Below are 17,527 nucleotides of genomic sequence, written 5' to 3' on the forward strand. Positions count from 1 at the left end.
GGGAGAGGAAACAAAATTTTATTATCAAGGCCCTAATAAGTGCCAAACACTTTGCTAGGCATTTAATTCTACAACACCTTATGAGTTGGCGTGCTTATAGTCATTTTATAAAGGAAACTGATTACAAGTAATCTTTAGGGTTACACAGCTTTGAGATGGTAAGACCCAGTCAAGTTACACTCCATCACCGGTGTCCCCTCCACTCTGCCATGCTGTCTTTTCTGGGCTTTTATGTTTCCTGTTGGGCATTTGTATTATCAGTATATTTTCTTTAGAAAAATGCAGTTAGTTTTCTTTTAAAGCACTAAATTATATTTCATACTTCTTCCTGTTCCCTTTTCTCCCCCTTCATAAGAGTCAAGATGGGAACATAATGTTTTGAGCAATAATTTTTTAAAGGCTACTATAATTAGGCATTTATGCTAGTATTTCTAGGCAAGGATTTCAGTGAGGGCCTGGATCCAAGTGGAATAGTTCTGCTTGCATTTGTAAAAATGGAACTGGGCCCGGGGGACAATGTGGCAATCATTTGCAGAGGGCTCAGTTTGAAGATGATAGTTAGAACCGTGAGATAATTTCTCTGGGGATATGAGTACATAAAATAAATGAGCACAGGGTCAAACTTGATCTTGTATTTTATCTTTTCTGTCACACAGCACTGTTAGGGATTGTGTCCTGTCTGCATCACTCCAGGTGTTTAAGCTGATGTGGAGTGCACACTCATCCATCACGAAAGTGGTGGATGAGACTGAATATGTAGCCAGGAAGGCCACAGCTCATAGAAAAAGTGAAGAATTTTAATCTAATAGGCTTTAGTTCTTTGATGTTTCAAGGTTTCTTTCCCTTTTTTTCTCCTACCCACAGGAACCACCGTATCTCTGGAAACAACTAACCGTCTCTTGGATTTATTGTGTTACTGTGGTAACCAAGAGCCCTCAACTAATTATAATTTTCAACAACGTGAACAAGCAGAAGAGTTGGTAATGGCTTTGGCAGTGATTTTTAAAGTTTCTTTTGGTAGTAATACCTCCTCAGACTAAGGCAGGTTCTTGTGCCATGTGTTGGGGTCGAAGAGATTTGTTCTGAGGTGTGGTGTGGCATAGTACGTAGCCTGGACAAAAGTGATGTGGAGAAAGAGACGGATTTTAACAATTGTTTTGCCCTGGTTCCCTCCTTAAAAATATTTTGACCTTGCCTGCCACATGCAGCAAACCTTTGACCAGAAATGTTTGGACAGGCCCCTTTGTTGTTGTTACTTAAAGTGATAGTATGATGTGTAAGGGACGGGGGGGGGAAAACCCCTGGCCCCAGCCCCCTCAAAACTTCATACGTATGTGGGCAGAGAGGAGTGAGCATACTCTGTACTTTAGAAATTAATATTTCTTAATAAACACTGGGTTTCCTTTTTGCCTTCTACTGGATCTGTATGTCCTTTGCTTTTCTGAAGTTTCCTCAGAGAATGCATTCCATTGTCATATTTTGTTTTATATCTGTTGGTGATGGTTCATTTCAGGAAGAGGCCACAGAGGGAAATAACGAGAAACCTAAGAAGAAGGCTGGTCATCAGCTTGGAGTTACTTGGAGGTATGTTACAGCATGATTAGAACTTTGTGTTATGGCTCTGTACAGTGCGTGGAATGTTCCCCATCAGCCCCTGAAGAAGGTACGATCCTGGAATATTCTAAAATGCAGTTTGTTTTCAGTGTGCATTATAAATGGCTCAGTTGGTTTTCATATGTGTTTGGACCGTTTTTCATTAGATCTTTACCTCCAACCAGCAGCACAAGGTTGACACCTGACTTCTTTTTTTCCATCTAACTCCATGTAACCTTCATGGTATGGTTCTTTCGGTAGTTTCATCGGTAGTCCTACCTTGCAATATATACCTCTAATTCTAAAAGATTCACAATTTTTTATTATGTTAGAATACACATATGCTAGAGCATAGTTCTAAGTTCAGACTACTGGCCAGCAAACAGAAGTATTCACTTCCGAACAAAAGGTGAATATCATTTAACATTTCAGAATTAAATTAACTGAGTAGAAGTATCTAAATAAAAGAAAGGTATTTCATATGGATATCTGGAAAAGGGAAGCTACCATTAATATCTAAAGTCTTTTTTGAAGTGATAAAATGAATAGAATCAAAAATTAAATTTTTTCAGTAGATATTAATAATTTCTCATAGTGGTTAAGAGCATTGACTTTGGAGTACCATTTTGGCCCAAATCCTGGTTCTGTCTGATTTCCAAGACATATTGGTAACAGGGAGAATCAAGGTACAGCATGATTTGTATAACATAGCACATTGATAGGCTAGAACAGGACAAAGGATTCTAGAGACACCGCTTGTCTGTGGTTGCCTCTGGGGAATTGTATCCAATTGAAAGAGGGTGGGGAAATATCACTATGTACCCTGCTGTGCAGTTTGCTTTTTGTTTAATACCTTGAGTATATATTACACCTTTTAAGTCCTGGTTCTGCCACTTAGCCTGTAAAGCCTTGGACAGTTTAAGGTCTTTGAGCCTCAGTTTTTCCTGTTTTCAAAATGATGATAACCATGTCTTCCTCTCTGGGTGGCAAGAATTACTTGAAATTATATGCATAAAATGCTTAGCACGGTGCCTGGAACATGGTAAGTTGGTGGCTATTACTGGTTTTTCCTGTTTCCTCTGGTTCACATTTACTTTCTTGTGTCTAGAGCAAAAAACAACGCTGAGAGAATCTTTGCTCTAATGCCAGAGAAAAACGCACATTCCTACTGCACAATGATCCGAGGGATGGTGAAGGTAGCGTTTGTTTTATATATCTTTATCTTCCCCTAAATCAGCGCTTCTCAACCTCAGGACTGTTCACAGTTGGGCCAGGTAATCTGTTGTTGTGGAGCTGTCCAGTGCCTTGAAGGACCTTGAGGAGCCGCTTCTATCCACTGCGTGCCGGTGGTCCATCCTTCCCGCCCCAGCTGTGACAACCAAAAATGTCTCCAGGCATTATTGAATGTCTCCTGGGAAGCAGCATTGCCCCAGTAGAGAACCACTGCACGGAGGATACGTTTCTTGAGAATGAGACCATGTCTGTTTACTGCTGTGTTCCCAAACCCTAGAGCAGTCGATACGCACATATTTCTTAACTGAACAAATTTGATGATCCTTAATTTTCATACTTTCCGTTTTCCAGCACCGAGCTCCTACGGAGGCATTAAACTTGTACACTGAATTATTAAACAACAGACTTCGTGGTAAGTGCGTTTGGAGAATTCCCCTCTGTCCTTCCTTTTCTTTCCTTTTCTCAGGCATCTATAAAATCTCAGGATCTTACCTCAATCATTTGTTCATTCTTTTTTTTAAAAATTATTTATTTATTTATTTATTTATTTATTTATTTATTTATTTTTTTAAACATCTTTATTGAAGTATAATTGCTTTACAATGGTGTGCTAGCTTCTGCTTTACAACAAAGTGAATCAGTTACACATATACATATGTTGCCATATCTCTTCCCTCTTGCATCTCCCTCCCTCCCACCCTCCCTATCCCACCCCTCTAGGTGGTCACAAAGCACCGAGCTGATCTCCCTGTGCTATGCGGCTGCTTCCCACTAGTTATCTATTTTACATTTGGTAGTGTATATATGTCCATGACACTCTCTCACCCTGTCACATCTCACCCCTCCCCCTCCCCATATCCTCAAGTCCATTCTCTAGTAGGTCTGTGTCTTTATTCCCATCTTGCCACTACGTTCTTCATGACCTTTTTTTTTTTTTTTTCCTTAGATTCCATATATATGTGTTAGCATACTGTATTTGTTTTTCTCTTTCTGACTTACTTCACTCTGTATGACAGACTCTAACTCCATCCGCCTCATTACAAACACCTCCATTTCATTTCTTTTTATGGCTGAGTAATATTCCATTGTATATATGTGCCACATCTTCTTTATCCATTCATCCGATGATGGACACCTAGGTTGCTTCCATGTCCTGGCTATTGTAAACAGAGCTGCAATGAATATTTTGGTACATGACTCTTTCTGAATTATGGTTTTCTCAGGGTATATGCCCAGTAGTGGGATTGCTGGGTCGTATGGTAGTTCTATTTTTAGTTTTTTAAGGAACCTCCATACTGTTCTCCATAGTGGCTGTATCAATTTACATTCCCACCAACAGTGCAAGAGTGTTCCCTTTTCTCCACACCCTCTCCAGCATTTATTGTTTCTAGATTTTTTGATGATGGCCATTCTGACCGGTGTGAGATGATACCTCATTGTAGTTTTGATTTGCATTTCTCTAATGATTAATGATGTTGAGCATTCTTTCATGTGTCTGTTGGCAATCTGTATCTCTTCTTTGGAGAAATGTCTATTTAGGTCTTCTGCCCATTTTTGGATTGGGTTGTTTGTTTTTTTGTTATTGAGCTGCATGAGCTGCTTGTAAATCTTGGAGATTAATCCTTTGTCCGTTGCTTCATTTGCAAATATTTTCTCCCATTCTGAGGGTTGTCTTTTGGTCTTGTTTATGGTTTCCTTTGCTGTGCAAAAGCTTTTAAGTTTCATTAGGTCCCATTTGTTTATTTGTGTTTTTATTTCCATTTCTCTAGGAGCTGGGTCAAAAAGGATCTTGCTGTGATTTATGTCATAGAGTGTTCTGCCTATGTTTTCCTCTAAGAGTTTGATAGTGTCTGGCCTTACACTTAGGTCTTTAATCCATTTTGAGTTTATTTTTGTGTATGGTGTCAGGGAGTGTTCTAATTTCATACTTTTACATGTACCTGTCCAATTTTCCCAGCACCACTTATTGAAGAGGCTGTCTTTTCTCCACTGTATATGCTTGCCTCCTTTGTCAAAGATAAGGTGACCATATGTGCGTGGGCTTATCTCTGGGCTTTCTATCCTGTTCCATTGATCTATATTTCTGTTTTTGTGCCAGTACCAAACTGTCTTGATTACTGTAGCTTTGTAATATAGTCTGAAGTCAGGGAGCCTGATTCCTCCAGCTCCATTTTTCGTTCTCAAGATTGCTTTGGCTATTCGGGGTCTTTTGTGTTTCCATACAAATTGTGAAATTTTTTGTTCTAGTTCTGTGAAAAATGCCAGTGGTAGTTTGATAGGGATTGCATTGAATCTGTAGATTGCTTTGGGTAGCAGAGTCATTTTCACAATGTTGATTCTTCCAATCCAAGAACATGGTATATCTCTCCATCTATTTGTATCATCTTTAATTTCTTTCATCAGTGTCCTATAATTTTCTGCATACAGGTCTTTTGTCTCCTTAGGTAGGTTTATTCCTAGGTATTTTATTCTTTTTGTTGCAATGGTAAACGGGAGTGTTTTCTTAATTTCACTTTCAGATTTTTCATCATTAGTATACAGGAATGCAAGAGATTTCTGTGCATTAATTTTGTATCCTGCTACTTTACCAAATTCATTGATTAGCTCTAGTAGTTTTCTGGTAGCATCTTTTGGATTCTCTGTGTATAGTATCATGTCATCTGCAAACAGTGACAGCTTTACTTCTTCTTTTCCGATTTGGATTCCTTTTATTTCTTTTTCGTCTCTGATTGCTGTGGCTAACACTTCCAAAACTATGTTGAATAATAGTGGTGAGAGTGGGCAACCTTGTCTTGTTCCTGATCTTAGTGGAAATGGTTTCAGTTTTTCACCATTGAGGACAATGTTGGCTGTGGGTTTGTCATATACGGCCTTTATTATGTTGAGGAAAGTTCCCTCTATGCCTACTTTCTGCAGGACTTTTATCATAAATGGGTGTTGAATTTTGTCGAAAGCTTTCTCTGCATCTATTGAGATGATCATATGGTTTTTCTCCTTCAATTTGTTAATATGATGTATCACGTTGATTGATTTGCGTATATTGAAGAATCCTTGCATTCCTGGAATAAACCCCACTTGATCATGGTGTATGATCCTTTTAATGTGCTGTTGGATTCTGTTTGCTAGTATTTTGTTGAGGATTTTTGCATCTATGTTCATCAGTGATATTGGCCTGTAGTTTTCTTTCTTTGTGACATCTTTGCCTGGTTTTGGTATCAGGGTGATGGTGGCCTCGTAGAATGAGTTGGGGAGTGTTCCTCCCTCTGCAATATTTTGGAAGAGTTTGAGAAGGATAGGTGTTAGCTCTTCTCTAAATGTTTGATAGAATTCGCCTGTGAAGCCATCTGGTCCTGGGCTTTTGTGTGTTGGAAGATTTTTAATCACAGTTTCAATTTCAGTGCTTGTGATTGGTCTGTTCATATTTTCTATTTCTTCCTGGTTCAGTCTCGGCAGGTTGTGCATTTCTAAGAATCTGTCCATTTCTTCCAGGTTGTCCATTTTATTAGCATAGAGTTGCTTGTAGTAATCTCTTATGATCGTTTGTATTTCTGCAGTGTCAGTGGTTACTTCTCCTTTTTCATTTCTAATTCTATTAATTTGAGTCTTCTCCTTTTTTCTCTTGATGAGTCTGGCTAATGGTTTATCAATTTTGTTTATCTTCTCAAAGAACCAGCTTTTAGTTTCATTGATTTTTGCTATTGTTTCCTTCATTTCTTTTTCATTTATTTCTGATCTGATCTTTATGATTTCTTTCCTTCTGCTAGCTTTGGGGTTTTTTTGTTCTTCTTTCTCTAATTGCTTTAGGTGCAAGGTTAGGTTGTTTATTCGAGATGTTTCCTGTTTCTTGATGTAGGCTTGTATTGCTATAAACTTCCCTCTTAGAACTGCTTTTGCTGCATCCCATAGGTTTTGGATCGTCGTGTCTCCATTGTCATTTGTTTCTAGGTATTTTTTGATTTCCCTTTTGATTTCTTCAGTGATCACTTCGTTATTAAGTAGTGTATTGTGTAGCCTCCATGTGTTTGTATTTTTTACAGATCTTTTCCTGTAATTGATATCTAGTCTCATAGCGTTGTGGTCGGAAAAGATACTTGATACGATTTCAATTTTTTTAAATTTACCAAGGCTTGATTTGTGACCCAAGATATGATCTATCCTGGAGAATGTTCCATGAGCACTTGAGAAAAATGTGTATTCTGTTGTTTTTGGGTGGAATGTCCTATAAATATCAATTAAGTCCATCTTGTTTAATGTATCATTTAAAGCTTGTGTTTCCTTATTTATCTTCATTTTGGATGATCTGTCCATTGGTGAAAGTGGGGTGTTAAAGTCCCCTACTATGATTGTGTTACTGTCGATTTCCCCTTTTATGGCTGTTAGTATTTGCCTTATGTATTGAGGTGCTCCTATGTTGGGTGCATAAATATTTACAATTGTTATACCTTCCTCTTGGATCGATCCCTTGATCATTATATAGTGTCCGTCTTTGTCTCTTGTAATTGTCTTTATTTTAAAGTCTATTTTGTCTGATATGAGAATTGCTACTCCAGCTTTCTTTTGATTTCCATTTGCATGGAATATCTTTTTCCATCCCCTCACTTTCAGTCTGTATGTGTCTCTAGGTCTGAAGTGGGTCTCTTGTAGACAGCATATATATGGGTCTTGTTTTTGTATCCATTCAGCCAGTCTGTGTCTTTTGGTGGGAGCATTTAATCCATTTACATTTAAGGTAATTATCGATATGTATGTTCCTATTCCCATTTTCTTAAATGTTTTGGGTTTGTTATTGTAGGTGTTTTCCTTCTCTTGTGTTTCTTGCCTAGAGAAGTTCCTTTAGCATTTGTTGTAAAGCTGGTTTGGTGGTGCTGAACTCTCTCAGCTTTTGCTTGTCTGTAAAGGTTTTAATTTCTCCATCAAATCTGAATGAGATCCTTGCTGGGTAGAGTAATCTTGGTTGTAGGTTTTTCTCCTTCATCACTTTAAGTATATCCTGCCACTCCCTTCTGGCTTGCAGCGTTTCTGCTGAAAGATCAGCTGTTAACCTTATGGGGATGCCCTTGTGTGTTATCTGTTGTTTTTCCCTTGCTGCTTTTAATATGTTTTCTTTATATTTAATTTTTGATAGTTTGATTAATATGTGTCTTGGTGTGTTTCTCCTTGGATTTATCCTGTATGGGACTCTCTGTGCTTCCAGGACTTGATTAACTATTTCCTTTCCCATATTAGGGAAGTTTTCAACTATAATCTCTTCAAATATTTTCTCAGTCCCTTTCTTTTTCTCTTCTTCTTCTGGGACCCCTATAATTCGAATGTTGGTGCGTTTAATGTTGTCCCAGAGGTCTCTGAGACTGTCCTCAGTTCTTTTCATTCTTTTTTCTTTATTCTGCTCTGCAGTAGTTATTTCCACCATTTTATCTTCCAGGTCACTTATCCGTTCTTCTGCCTCAGTTATTCTGCTATTGATCCCATCTAGAGTATTTTTAATTTCATTTATTGTGCTTGTCATCGTTGCTTGGTTCCTCTTTAGTTCTTCTACGTCCTTGTTAAATGTTTCTTGCATTTTGTCTATTCTATTTCCAAGACTTTGGATCATCCTTACTATCATTATTCTGAATTCTTTTTCAGGTAGACTACCTATTTCCTCTTCATTTGTTAGGTCTGGTGTGTTTTGACCCTGCTCCTTCATCTGCTGTGTGTTTTTCTGTCTTCTCATTTTGCTTATCTTACTGTGTTTGGGGTCTCCTTTTCACAGGCTGCAGGTTCGTAGTTCCTGTTGTTTTTGGTATCTGTCCCCAGTGGTTAAGGTTGGTTCAGTGGGTTGTGTAGGTTTCCTGGTGGAGGGAACTAGTGCCTGTGTTCTGGTGGATGAGGCTGGATGTTGTCTTTCTGGTGGGTTCGTCCACGTCTGGTGGTGTGTTTTGGGGTGTCTGTGGCCTTATTATGATTTTAGGCAGCCTCTCTGTTAATGGATGGGGCTGTGTTCCTCTCTTGCTAGTTGTTTGGCATAGGGTGTCCAGCACTGTAGCTTGCTGGTCGTTGAGTGAAGCTGGGTCTTGATGTTGAGATGGAGATCTGTGAGAGATTTTCGCCGTTTGGTATTACGTGGAGCTGGGAGGTCTCTTGTGGACCAGTGTCCTGAAGTTGGCTCTCCCACCTCAGAGGCACAGCCCTGATGCCTGGCTGGAGCACCAAGAGCCTTTCATCCACACGGCTCAGAATAAAAGGGAGAAAAAATGGAAAGAAAGAAAAAAAGAGGATAAAATAAAATAAAATAAAGCAATTATAATAAAAAATAAGAAAAAAAATTATTAAGAGTAAATTTATTAAGAAAAAAATTTTTTTTAATTTTTAAAAATAGATTTATTAATTTTTTATACTAAAAATAAGAAAAAAATTATTTAGAAAAAATTTATTAAGAAAAAAAATTTTTTAATTTTTTAAAATAAAAAATGTGAAAAAACTTATTAAAAATTTTTTTAAAAATAGAAAATAAGGAAAAAATTATTAAGAAAACATTTATTAGGGAAAAAAAAAATTTTTAAGCCAAAAAACAAAAAAAAACAAAAAAAATGGACGGACCTAACCCTAGGACTAACGGTGAGAGCAAAGCTATACAGACAAAATCTCACCCAGAAGCATACACATCTACACTCACAAAAAAAAGGAAAAGGGGAAAAGTTAATATATCCTGCTCCCAAAGTCCATCTCCTCAATTTGGGATGATTCGTTGTCTATTCAGGTATTCAACAGATGCAGGCACATCAAGTTGTTTGTGGAGATTTAATCCGCTGCTTCTGAGGCTGCTGGGAGAGATTTCCCTTTCTCTTCTTTGTTCGTACAGCTCCCGGGGTTCAGCTTTGGATTTGGACCCGCCTCTGCATGTAGGTCCCCTGAGGGCATCTGTTCCCGCCCAGACAGAACGGGGTTAAAGGAGCAGCTGCTTCGGGGGCTCTGGCTCACTCAGGCGGGGGGAGGGAGCGGTACGGAGGAGGCAGGACGAGCCTGCGGTGGCAGAAGCCGGCGTGACGTTGCAGCAGCCTGAGGCGCGCCGTGCGCTCTCCCGCGGAAGTTGTCCCCAGATTACAGGAGCCTGGCCGTGGCGGGCTGCACAGGCTCCCGGGAGGGGCGGTGTGGAGAATGACCTGTGCTCGCCCACAGGCTTTTTGGTGGCGGCAGCAGCAGCCTCAGCGTCTCACGCCCGTCTCTGGGGTCCGCGCTGACAGCCGCGGCTCGCGCCCGTCTCTGGAGTTCGTTTAAGTGGCGCTCTGAATCCCCTCTCCTTGCACGCCGCGAAACAAAGAGGCAAGAAAAAGTCTCCTGCCTCTTCGGCAGCTGCAGACTTTTTCTCGTGCACCCTCCCGGCTAGTTGTGGTGCGCTAGACCCTTCAGGCTGTGTTCACGCAGCCAACCCCAGTCCTCTCCCTGGGATCCGACCGAAGCCCGCGCCTCAGCTCCCAGCCTCCGCCCGCCCCGGCGGGTGAGCAGACAAGCCTCTCGGGCTGGTGAGTGCTGCTCGGCGCCGAGCCTCTGTGCGGGAATCTCTCCGTTTTTCCCTCTGCGTCCCTGTTGCTGTGGGATCCGCGCTGATAGCCGCGGCTCGCGCCCGTCTCTGGAGCTCGTTTAGGCGGCGCTCTGAATCCCCTCTCCTTGCGCGCCGCGAAACAAAGAGGCAAGAAAAATTCTCTTGCCTCTTTGGCAGCTGCAGTCTTTTTCCCGGACTCCCTCCCGGCTAGCACCGAAGCCCGAGCCCCAGCTCCCAGCCCCCGCCCGCCCCGGCGGCTGAGCAGACAAGCCTCTCGGGCTGGTGAGTGCTGGTCGGCACCGCTCCTCTGTGCGGGAATCTCCGCTTTGCCCTTTGCACCAATGTGGCTGCGCTCTCCTCCGTGGCTCCGAAGCTTCCCCCCTCTGCTACCCGCAGTCTCTGCCCACGAAGGGGCTTCCTAGTGCGTGGAAACCTTTCCTCCTTCACAGCTCCCTCCCACTGGTGCAGGTCCCGTCCCTATTCTTTTGTCTCTGTTATTTCTTTTTTCTTTTGCCCTACCCAAGTACGTGGGGATTTTCTTGCCTTTTGGGAGGTCTGACGTCTTCTGCCAGCGTTCAGTGGGTGTTCTGTAGGAGCAGTTCCACGTGTAGATGTATTTCTCATGTATCTGTGGGGAGGAAGGTGATCTCCGCGTCTTACTCTTCCGCCATCTTGCCCCTCCCCTATTTATTTATTTATGGCTGTGTTGGGTCTTCGTTTCTGTGCGAGGGCTTTCTCTAGTTGTGGCAAGCAGGGGCCACTCTTCATCGCGGTGTGTGGGCCTTTCACTATCGCGGCCTCTCTTGTTGCGGAGCACGGGCTCCAGACGCGCAGGCTCAGTAATTGTGGCTCACGGGCCCAGTTGCTCCACGGCATGTGGGATCTTCCCAGACCAGGGCTCGAACCCGTGTCCCCTGTATTGGCAGGCAGATTCTCAACCACTGTGCCACCAGGGAAGTCCATTTGTTCATTCTTAATCTTTTCCTGTGGTATTGGTGATTGAAGCAGGAGTCCAGAGCCAGAGAAAAGAGTAGTTTTCTAGTTTTGTAGACATGTGTGCATGAGAACTTTGCCTTTAATCTTCAACCCCAAATTTTGTTAAAGTTGTTTTCTTCTTTTATAGCTGATGTACACACCTTCAATTCATTGATTGAAGCAACAGCATTGGTGGTGAATGAGAAATTTGAAGAAAAATGGAATAATATATTGGTAAGGGGGAACCCTCACTTTGTCTTCTAATGGGCCTAAAATATCCTTTGCTAGGAGTACGTGGGCTGGAGACAGCATTCACTGAGCATCTTCATGGCAGTCACTGTGCTGGGCGCTCAGCTCATGGTGACCTGTTCACACCCTTCCAGCAGCCCTGTAGTTTACGTAGGTGTATCTGACATGTGACCCAAGCATACAGCTCGAATCCAGGAAGACCTGGGTTGCTTTATTTACTTATTTCTCATAATGGTTTTTTCATTAAAATGAGACACATTTATTGAAAAAATTTATTAGCTAAGTTTTAAAAAATTGAGGGGCTTCCCTGGTGGCGCAGTGGTTAAGAATCTGCCTGCCAATGCAGGGGACACAGGTTCGAGCCCTGGTCCGGGAAGATCCCACATGCCGCAGAGCAACTAAGCCCGTGCATTACAACTACTGAGCCTGTGCTCTGGAACCCTCAAGCCACTACTGAGTCCACGTGCCTAGAGCCTGTGCTCCGCAACAAGAGAAGCCACTGCAATGAGAAACCTGCACACTGCAACGAAGAGTAGCCCCCGCTTTCCAAAACTAAAGAAAGCCCACGGCAGCAACAAAAAGATTGAAATCACTGGATTGAAGTGACAGGAATAGAAACCGTGTTATTACCATACTGCGCATGTAAAAAAGGAAAAAATGCAATCCATTCTAGTCTGCTCTCTTGCTTCAGTCTCAGACTCACTAGGCCGCTAAAGACAGTTGGACACCTTGATCACGTGGGGTCAGGGTAACTGATGGAGAGGCTTCTCTAAGGGGCAGAGTTACTGGTCCTGCTAGTTACTAGATAATTCTGAAATTGGGGATGTATTTATTAATCTACTTTAAACATAGGCACAGAGCCCAAGTCTTTTTTAGTATGTTACATTAGTTTATTGGATAAATTACCTACCAGGCATCAAAAAGACTTCCTGCTTTTGATTCACCTAGGACCTGCTGAAACAAATGGTTGCACAGAATGTGAAACCCAATCTACAGACTTTTAATACTATTCTGAAATGTCTCCGACGATTTCATGCATTTGGAAAATTGCCAGCCTTACAGACTTTACGGGAAATGAAAGCCATTGGAATAGGTGAGGATGTGTCCTAGTGTCCCTCACTGAAGACAGTGCTGACCAGAGGTTTCAGGTCCAGACAAGCAAAAAAGAGACTGTAAACTCTTTTGCTGTTTATGTAGTATGTTGGGAATTTCCTTTCCACCATTCGGCACATTTTAATTACATGTATTTACTATGATGGGAGCTCTTTTATCATCTTTGTGTTGTTTATAGGAAGTTACATCCTTTTAGTATTTTAGGTACTTTTTTACGGATTTCTTGATTCTAGGGAGAATTGTTCTCCTACAGTTGGCTGGTTTTAAACTCGTGACATTTTCTAGCATAATTAAGTATTTGAACCCAATTGTGTGCTAGTGTATTGTATATTTTTCAGTAATTACTTTATTGAAGGATGTTTTGGGAATCAATGCATTTCAGTATGCTTTAGTATTCTTAAATGAAACTCATTGTGCATTGGCTGTAATAGGTGTCTGGACTTTCTAAGAGGAATTCAATCTCTGTGACACCTTTCCACCTTTACATTAATCATATGAGCTAGCAAATGTCTTTGTTCAGAGGAACAGAAATGTATCTTTTACTTAAATACCAACATTAGTATGTTTTTAGTTCAGTGTGCCTCAGTAGGCTGTATTTTGTATAGCTGTGTTTGACTTATTTTATTTTTTTCCTCTATGTACCTGGTAACATAAGAACCCTCGCTTGCAACATATCACTATATTATTCAGCTGTTTTATCAACATGGTATGTATGTCATTATGCTACTAATTTATGTAGAAATTAGGCTAACTTCACTGCTTATGAATTAAGACTAGACAGTTCACAAAATAACCTTGTCTACAGCCTGAGCAAAACGTTATTCTTGAGGGGAGTAACATCTTGTTTGTGATGTAAAACTTGAGCTGGAGGGGAGGGAGGTCATAAAATATACTAACAAGGATGGTGGGGCTTCCCTGGTGGCACAGTGGTTAAGAATCCGCCTGCCAATGCAGGAGACACAGGTTCGAGCCCTGATCTGGGAAGATCCCACATGCCGCGGAGCAGCTAAGCCCGTGCACCGCAACTACTGAGCCTGCACTCTAGAGCCCACGAGCCACAACTACTGAACCCATGCGCCTAGAGCCTGAGCTCCGCAACAAGAGAAGCCACCGCAATGAGAAGCCTGCGCACCACAACGAAGAGTAACACCTGCTCGCTGCAACTAGAGAAAGCCGCACGCAGCAACAAAGATCCAATGCAGCCAGAATTAATTAATTAATTAATTAATTAAAAAAAAAAGAAAGAAAGGATGGTGTACAGTTTTGGTCAGGAGAAACTGTAGTTCCTTTTGCTCTCCAGAGCTGTGCTGTCCAGTACAGTAGCCACTTAGCCACACATGGCTATTTAATTAAAATTAAATAAAATTAAAAATTCCTTCATTGCATTAGTGCTCAGTGGCCACTTGTAGCTGCGGGCTACGTGTTCAGCGATGCAGGTACAGAACATTTCCATCCTCGCAGGAAGCTGTTGGACAGCGCTGCTCCACGGTAACTTTAACCTTATTTTGAAACCTCATGGGAGAACCTTGAGGCTCCGTTTGTCACCTAGTTTTAGGTCAGGTGTGCTCTATTGAAAGGACTTTGGAGCAAGGCACACCTGAGTTGAAATTTCACCTCTACCATTTACCACCTGTGTCAGAAGGAACTGGATACCTTACTTGAGTGATGCCATCACGGTGTAATGATGAAATGAATTATGCACAATGTCCTGTCCTATGCTTGGAAGGCAGGTGGTAGGCGCTCACAGTCTGTTGGTTCTTAACCATTTGCCCCAATCTGAGGAAGAACCTCTGGGTTCAGAAATGACAATTCTAGTCCTTCTCTCCTGTGGTAGACTTCATGTGTGAAAACAACAGAAAACCTTGATTATCTATTTTGGAGGGCTAGTTTTAAAAATTCACATTCTCACCTATCGGGAAGTAAGGGCAATTAGCTGACTTTATCTTGAAAACAGGTAAACAGTTTCCATGGTAATTCTGTCTTCCAAAATTTTACTCAACTTTGGTGTCATTTTGCTGAAACTATTATTTCTGACCCCAAAGCCTATTCCATTTCTCCTCAACATCACATGTCACTTTGGTTCGGTTGCTAACTAAAGTCATTGGTACTTGTGCTTCCTAAGTAACACCCAGGGCCGTGCGGGGAGGAGTGTCGGTGTGTCTGAGGGATATAAATTGGCTGCCTATAATAATAATTTCTAGGAATTTACCCAAAGGAGAAAGCCTAAAATAATGAAGAAATGATACATATAAAATAGGTTATTATAAAACTAATAGAATAATTAGGATCGCTAACAAATGAAAACATGCTTGAACTTCAAAAGTACATCTGGGCTGTCATGGAAAGTATATTACCGCTTGCATATGGATAAGGTGGGGAAAGGATGTGGATTAATAATGTGAAATGTTTAACTGGCAATGTCATGGGTGCGTTTTAATTCTACAGTTTTCTTTTTCTTGGCTCTCATCCTGGTTATATTTAAAAGGAGCGCAAATGATTATTAGCAAAAACGTGTGTTTTCTAAGTATGCAGGCTTAGTGAGGGTCTGTCTGTCTCCCGTTTCAATGAAAGTCGACCTTGTGAGGAGCCTAAGAAGGAAGGGTAGAGTCTCTGCTGGGAGCACCTGTAGCTGCCCCAGGTCTTGGGGAGAGCTACACTCTGTGCAGAGGGTGCACTCGTTCCTCTAGCAGGGATGTGCCCGGCCAGCTCTGTGCCTTGGGTGGAGGCAGGAGAAATGCGGCCTTAGGACTAGTTCTGCACACCCGGTGGTTGTACAGGAGGTGGACTCATGAGGAAACCCAGTTGCCTTCTTGTTCTGCAGAAAGCCCTTCAAAAGGATCGTCCCTCATCATCTATGACATCATGAACGAATTAATGGGAAAGAAATTTTCTCCAAAGGACCCGGATGACGGTATGTACAGAAATTGCTTGTATAAGACAGAGAGCCCCGTTTTCCTGACTGCTAGGTCTTAGAGCCTTGTGATGAGGACAGGGTTTAATTTAGCTTAGTAATTTTTGGAAGCTGTATGCTTCCTCTGCTTCCTCTCCTGAGTTTTTACGCCGTTAGGTTTGTCTTACATGTTACCAGTTTTGTTGCCAGGATTTTTATTAATGTTACTGACTTGAAAACGTTTATCCATAGTAACCAAGGCTCTTGTGAACTTTGATTTTCAGATATGTTTTTTCAGTCAGCCATGAGGGTTGTAAGTACAATTTCTCGCTTAACTTTTGTTTTCCTTTTTTCTTTTATCCATCTCCTAAATTCATCATTGGGGGGGTGGGGGGATTCTCCCTGATTCTTTCACTTCCTGACTCTTACTTATATTCACGTCTTTAGTCCTAATTTTTTATTCCTCTAAAATCTCTACAAAATCACAACATTCCTGCCCTGTGTTTATTGTATACATTATCTTTTTTCCATACCTTTCTTCAGAAAGTAAGGTTTGAAAGTAAGGTTTCAGAGTATTTCATATTTGCCTATTGGTAACTTTTTAAATTGATGGTTTTTAAGTTTGGTTTTTCATCTTATCATGCTAATCATAGGAAAAATTTTCAAGCAGTTTCAGAATGAATTAGCATATCGTATTCCCTAAGGATAATTGCTTTACATTTTAGTGTGTGTCCTTCCAGGTTTTCTCCTTTGGTTATTCAAACATGCATGTCCAGACTCATTTCCATGTTATCTTTGTTTGTTGACAGCAGTACAGTTATTTCACAGGAGGGAAGGACTTCTGTGGGTGGGTTTTGGAGTTATTTCATGGGTTTTTTGCCAGTATAGTGATGCTGGAGTGAGCACTCCAGCTGTCTTGTGCATGGCAACCAGTTGTTTTCATATAGTTACTAAATATAGGTGTAATTACTAGATTAAGGTTATTTTGTTTTAAATTTCACAGAACTTGGTGATTAGTTTTGATTCCTCCCTCCCCCCCATTTTCTTGTAATTCATTTGCTGTCAACCAATAATAATGTTAAATCAGCATAGATGTTTCCGCAGGTAACTGTACTTTTTTTCTTTATATAATGAGCCACTCTGGCTGATAAGGATCGCAGAGTGATGCTTATTTACTATTTGTAAATTTTCAGTGCTCATCTCTCAGAGATCTAGAACTTGGTTACCAGGTCCATGACCTTTTAAACACTGGAGACAACCGGAAATTCATTGGACCCGATCATCGGCGTAATTTCTATTAGTAAGTGTATTGGAAATATATCCTTCTGCATTAACGGAGCACCTGTATGCAACCAGTAGTCAGTTCTGCAAGTGGGAGGCTGTTGGCGGCCTGATTTTAGGCAGCTTGACCCTGACTTAACAATGTAAGTTAATTGAACACTTGAAGAGTCAAGCAGTGGTAAAACTGATTTGTCAGACTGAGATGTCTGCTGTGTATCTTTTTTTTTTTTTTTTTTTAATAAATTTATTTATTTATTTATTTATTTATTTTTGGCTGTGTTGGGTCTTCGTTTCTGTGCGAGGGCTTTCTCTTGTTGCGGCGAGCGGGGGCCACTCTTCATTGCGGTGCGCGGGCCTCTCACTATCGCGGCCTCTCTTGTTGCGGAGCACAAGTTCCAGACACGCAGGCTCAGTAGTTTTGGCTCACGGGCCCAGTTGCTCTGCGGCATGTGGGATCTTCCCAGACCAGGGCTCGAACCCATGTCGCCTGCATTGGCAGGCAGATTCTCAACCACTGCGCCACCAGGGAAGCCCTGCTGTGTATCTTTTAAGCTGTTTTTATTTGTGACACTTTGGGGTTTTTTGTTGTTGTTTTTGTTTTTTGTTTTTTTCACCGCACAGCGTGCAGGATGTTAGTTCCATGACCAGGGATCTATCCCGCAACCCCTGCA

General features: G+C 41.4%; 1 protein-coding gene across 1 annotated transcript in view; it reads left to right on the plus strand.

The window, feature by feature from the left end:
• PTCD3 (pentatricopeptide repeat domain 3) overlaps positions 1–17,527 on the plus strand; it is a 37,330-nt gene that overhangs the window by 14,068 nt on the left and 5,735 nt on the right. Inside the window, exons 8-17 of the mRNA XM_061211044.1 lie at positions 865–980; positions 1,514–1,584; positions 2,702–2,789; positions 3,178–3,238; positions 11,472–11,557; positions 12,521–12,665; positions 13,341–13,391; positions 15,507–15,596; positions 15,860–15,888; positions 16,769–16,875. Of these exons, the coding sequence (XP_061067027.1) occupies positions 865–980; positions 1,514–1,584; positions 2,702–2,789; positions 3,178–3,238; positions 11,472–11,557; positions 12,521–12,665; positions 13,341–13,391; positions 15,507–15,596; positions 15,860–15,888; positions 16,769–16,875 (844 nt within the window). The remainder of the gene's footprint in view (positions 1–864; positions 981–1,513; positions 1,585–2,701; positions 2,790–3,177; positions 3,239–11,471; positions 11,558–12,520; positions 12,666–13,340; positions 13,392–15,506; positions 15,597–15,859; positions 15,889–16,768; positions 16,876–17,527) is intronic.

The sequence above is a fragment of the Eubalaena glacialis genome, chromosome 14 (assembly GCF_028564815.1).
Source record: "Eubalaena glacialis isolate mEubGla1 chromosome 14, mEubGla1.1.hap2.+ XY, whole genome shotgun sequence".
NCBI lineage: Eukaryota > Metazoa > Chordata > Mammalia > Artiodactyla > Balaenidae > Eubalaena > Eubalaena glacialis.